Source organism: Merops nubicus, unplaced genomic scaffold (genome assembly GCF_000691845.1).
Source record: "Merops nubicus isolate BGI_N331 unplaced genomic scaffold, ASM69184v1 scaffold1646, whole genome shotgun sequence".
In the NCBI taxonomy this organism is placed as follows: domain Eukaryota; kingdom Metazoa; phylum Chordata; class Aves; order Coraciiformes; family Meropidae; genus Merops; species Merops nubicus.
In genome coordinates this window covers 52701-58339 of record NW_008612712.1, presented here as the reverse complement: position 1 = coordinate 58339, position 5639 = coordinate 52701, and the positions used below count along the sequence as shown (strand labels likewise).

The following is a 5639-nucleotide window of genomic DNA, read 5'->3' as shown; positions in this document are numbered from 1 at the left end:
TTTTTCTCCTTAAAACTGCAACAAAACAAGTCTCAACATTTGCAAAACATTCCTTTATTATTAGAAATAAATTATTTTGTATAAAAATTAGCATGCGTTGACCATTGCATTTATTTTAGCATAACCCAGGACTTAATTCAGTCAGCCGCCACAAGAAACAAACTCAGCTTCTTTTACAAGTTGAACAATGTAGGACAGGAAAGGAAATTGTCACAATCACAAAAAAGTACTTACAAATATAACATCAGACATGATTTATTTCAACAGCATTTTTTTTTTCACAAGCTAACATTTGTTTTCCTTTTGTGATTTGCTTCCTTTTGTGAGTGAACAGTTCAGAAGCTTGACATTTTGTCTCTACGTTATAAAACTGGACTTTTCCTTCCCCTGTCTCTTTTTGCCTCTTGTTTAATCCTTGTCCATTAGGAGACTGACTATTGATTTGAATGTAGTTTATTGGTATTTTCAGGACTGAATTCTGGTGGTGGTAAAGTCTATGTTTGCAAGATCCCATCCTGTAGGTCTTCCAGTGAATTTCATCCCTGTTCAGTTTGCCTGATTGCTGTAACTGACATAGGTTGTCTTGGTAGAGGAGGCTATAAATCAAAAAATCAAAAACAAACAACAACAAAATAAAGTTCAGGATTTTTAGAATCAAGAGAGGAGAAAAAAAAAAAAACCAACATAATTAACATTTGAACCCAGACAGTTTCCAACTATATTTCCAAATAACATGGCCCATGCTCGTGGAATAAAGTTTAAACGTATGTATGCAGTAAGTTTGGTCTCAGGCTTGATAGTTATTTTGTTTGTGACTTCAGGAAGCAAAAGTCAATACAGCAGAAAAATGATGAGTAGTTTTAGCATACCCCTAAGAGATTTTCAACATACTATTTGTCTGGTATTATTTTGTCTTATTTCTGTATAGATGGTTTTTAATTCAGAGCTTGGATTTCTTTCTCTCTCCTACTGGTTGAAGACAACTTTCCAGCTAGTGGTGGGTTGTCCATGTGGAAGGAGGATTGATGCTCCTTGAAAGGACTAAAACCTAACAAGGGAAATATCTCTCCAAGTTAGTGAAACTGAGTAGCTAGTGCCTACAACACATATTCTCTGAAGAGCTTTCAGATAGAAAACATCTGCATATAACTAAGCTAGTAGAAGTGCTTATGAAAGTCTAGGCTGTATTTTAGAGCTGAAATGCTGTTACAGGCTCTTCTATGTTGATGGTCAACTGATCATGTCTTTCTTTGAGCTCAAAGACAGACAGACATTTTCTGTCAATACAGACAGAACAAGGCAATATGTTGAGGTTAAACACCTTTACTATTGTAAAAGTGAACAACTATGAATCTTACATGGAAGTCTGTGTCAGCTTCTAGCCCTTATATCTTATCCATTTGCTGTAAAAAATATGGCCCAAGTCTCTACTGCTGTGTTAATGTACTAGTGGGAAGAGGGAAGTGGTGATGTCAGGTCCCACAGGAAGCTCCCTAATTTTAAACCAACTGGCTACATGGCAAATCAGACTTATTGAGTCTCTTTTTTGTCTCTACAATAAGGTGCGTGTCACACTGCATAGAGGAATTTGGCTTCCCAAATACATTTTATATTCCATCTGCTACAGACATATTCTGCTTATGATAGTGAAGACCGCAGCTGGCAGGATGAAGATAATTTGATGGCACAAAAGTCGTCTTGTCAATAGATTCAAAGATCTTAATTCTGTTCCCATACTTTCCTTTCTTCAATTTCTTTTTACTATATAGAACCTGGTGGGAACAGCTGAGATAGATAGGAAAAGGATTCCTCATGATAACTCCTAACAGCCTAAAAATCTAATCATTTGGGAAGAACAGACTAAGGGAAGAAATTAAGAAATGGCAGTTTATCTCTACTGTACCGAAGATTAAACTAAATCAAAGATCACTAAAATTGTTGCAACATAATATTATGTAGTATAAATAACCAAGTTTACTTCTTGCTTTTTCTTCATGTTTTCTTTGGGTTTCTGGACAATTTGATCCTCATAGCACATTTGCCATTTTGTAAGACACAACAGAACCAGACCATTATAATTCACATAGCATGATAATTTTTGTTCCCAAATAATGATATGTAAGAATTAATAACCAAAAGGAAGCTGCTAAATGTAACTTTTCTTTCTTGCACAGGTAGCTCCATTACTTTGTGTCTGGAAAAGCTAATTCATGGAAGAATTGTTTTTGGTACGTTAAGCAAGTCTTTCACATAATCGATCACAGTATTTGAGCACCAACATGAAATAGCTTTATTTGCATGTATTGGGGCACTTGAAGCAAATATAGCCTCATTTACATCTTTCAGATCTTTCAGATGGGATGTACTGCTCCCATCTGAACTCTCCCATGCTCCCACAGCTGGATTTCTGAGAGGATTCTATTTTTCCTTTGGCCCATTAATTCCTTCTGAAAATAATGTAGGACTGCTGAAATAGCACCAAGTTCCTTAGAACATAAAAGAATTTTGTTCCCAGCTACGAAATAACAAATAAATGCACATCTGCAAACTGTGCACACGAGAACAAAAGAAGGGAGGGAGCAGAGCTTATATTTTCCCTTGCTCCAAAAATAGGCTCAGATAAGTGATCAGGTTAAGGTAGCTTACCCCTTTACCTTGTATCAGATGTATTCTATGATGACTTTTCATGTGTATGTTTTTACCCCACAGTGATGTAACATGATCAGATTTATCACAACTCAGTAAAGTGTTTTATATGAGGACAGTTGCAAAAAGCTCAAAATAAAAAAATAAGTACTACCCCTAGCTGATTCAGAGTAACTTGTTAATTTGCTGTAACTTCATTGTATATTTGAGTCTTAAATAGTTTTGATGGAATTAATCTAGGACTCATCAAGAAACGAAAATTATGCTATTGAATTCTGAGTGTTTCTGCTTTGGAAAATAGCACAGGAAGCTAGCATAGATAGTAGTTTGCAATGTGTTAAATCTAATCTCAGCTACAAAGAATGGTTCTTCACTTGATAAATATTGCAATTGTCTTTATAGTTCACTGTAATATGCCTAAAGTTCCTCTTTGGGGATCTGGAAGCTTCAGCAGCTGGTGTCCCGCTCTTCAAGACTGTTAACATTTCATAGTGAAAACATGAACCACATTTGGCAAGGATAGGTGGCCAGAAAAAGTAACAGACTTGGCTCAAAATTTTTCTGGGAATGAACACCGTTTTCTAGCTCCAGTTACTACATTGCTGTTGGAATGAGAAGAAAAAAAGGCAGAATAAAATTTAAAAGAGAATCTAAAGCAATTTAGAATTATTATTGTGATCTGACCTACAAGCATTTAAAGTACTTGTAATTGTTATGCCTCCTTTAATTGCATCTGGATACTTTTTTTCATCCTGTTTACCCAGATACGATTTGTTTTCCTCTGAATATAAATGTATTTCTACAAAAAAAAAAAAAAAAAATGACCGTATTCACATGTGGGACAACATGGAATAAAGTCTGTTACATGGAACATGACAAGCCAGACAGAGCAGTGCTGTTTCTCGACAGGAAACCAAAGGAATCACCTGACTGTCTCATGTGATTTCTTACCTAGTTATGAGCATTGTTACTACTATCAGATTTTCTGCTTGAGAAATGTTGAGAAACACTTAGTACCTCTTCTAGGATACTAGGAATAGCCTGAGGGGGGTTTGGGTTTTTATTGTTTGGTTGTTTGTTTGGGTTTTTTGTTGTTTTGTGTGTTTTGTTTTTTTTTTTGTCAGCTTCATATACTGTCACTGAAAAGAAAGAACTGTCTCACACGGAATCAGGATAAATTTTGCAATGACATGAGGTTGTTATTATTGACCTAGTGTGAAGGTCTTACGTGGTACTGTGCACTGATAATTCACAGGAGCATCCAAAAGTTTTGGCAATAACTATTTTGTCAGAAAAAAATAAAAAAAAAGAAGGCTGATCAAATCCAAATGATACAGAATAATTCTGAGGAAGAAAAAAAACCATCTTGAGGCCAAGAGCTCAATTATATGAGAGTAGTATTCTGTATTACAGATGACTTTGACTCTGAATTTTTGCCTATCAAGCATTTCGGTGCCTGGATTAAAGCCTACTCAGAATTATATCAATGTGCTACTGTTAAAATCATGTTTAGAGAACATTAAATAAGCATTATCCTGCTTACATCACACTACTGGAGAAGCACTGGAGAAGCAGACTTGCTTCCAATAGCAGCTGTTTCCACAAATTATACATAATCATAGTTTAAGGAATACCAGACACAACATTTCCTAATTAAGTACAGTAGATAAACATGAGACAGCCAAGACTTTCTTAACACTTTCTCACCCTACTGTGGAATCCCTCCTTTGACCTTTCTTCAGAAATTTATAATTTTTCAAACTCAGCAAAACCCATCTTGCTTTCCCTTTTGAATTTTCTTTTGGTGACTTCTGAAGATCTGAGACATTACTCAGTTGTTCATATTTCCATGCTATTATTTGATCCACAAGGAATTTAACTGCCTTTCTCCTTTTGGCCTTTGTTGTATGTCATAATCTCGAGCTGAAGTCATAATCTGAACCTATAGTTCAGTCTAGTAGATTTACACATTTTGAAAAGTCATAAATTTTTCAAGTGAAATGGTTTGCACTCAGTACCCTGTGTGCACCAGCAACTTCAGTATGGTAAACTTACAGACTTTTTATATAGTCTCCAGTATGGTGAACTCATTGAATTTAGCAAGAGGGTGCAATTTTCTGAAATAAGTACAATATCTTTCTGCAGACTTGGTACTCTCTTGTCTGAATGTGCTGAAGCAAAACAGTGCTATTCAATCTCCTCTCAACATCATCAAAAAGTATTTTTTTTTTAAATAAACCCTCTCATTTGCAATAAAGTGACTGAAAAAAAAGAATTATTTAACAGTAACAGCTGTTGTCTATTCCATGTGATCTCTAGCTCCTCAATAGAAACCAATTCTCCATTACTTCTAAGCTCTGGGGGTAAACTTACTGGCTCTACTCATTTATTCTTAGTGTGAAGTCTAGTTAATAAGGCTGTATGTCATGATGGTATGGAAGGTATAACTTTTGTTCTCTTCTATACCAGAGCAATTTAGAGATTTGGCAAGATTCAAGAACTTTTCTGACGTAGGAAAAAACTTTTTCCCATTACCAAACCATGAAATATCAGAGTGTGTAATTATTATTAAGGTGTATATGAATTAGCACAACTTTGCACTAAGATGAGTAAGACCACAATAAAAACCCAGGTGGGAAGCATTATTCTGAGAAGTGTCAATACTCATGACTTGTGATAAAAGAACAAGTCAACAAATAAGTTAAGGTGGAAAAGTAAAAAGTATTATTTTCACTTCCATATCTAACTGCAAAATAAAAACAATGTTAACTGTTTCCATTATATTTTTTCAACAGCCTTTGACTTTGGAATATACAATGACGACCATAAATATACCTCATGAACTGTCAGAACATAGCACAACTGACACAGCAATGCACAACACATCAAGTTAGCACTAACTAAAACAAATCATTTTAAAAAGATGTGACTTTCCAAAATCTGCTTGTGCTTTCTATTTTTTTTTTTACTGGCCCTCTGTGAAAAGCAATTTG

General features: G+C 35.1%; 1 protein-coding gene across 1 annotated transcript in view; it reads right to left on the bottom strand.

Annotated features, from left to right (window-relative positions):
- Nucleotides 1-546: 546 nt before the first annotated feature.
- Nucleotides 547-5639, bottom strand: part of LOC103774224 (metabotropic glutamate receptor 8) — a 51444-nt gene continuing 46351 nt past the window's right edge. Inside the window, exon 3 of the mRNA XM_008941612.1 lies at nucleotides 547-596. Coding sequence (XP_008939860.1) covers nucleotides 547-596 — 50 coding nt within the window. The remainder of the gene's footprint in view (nucleotides 597-5639) is intronic.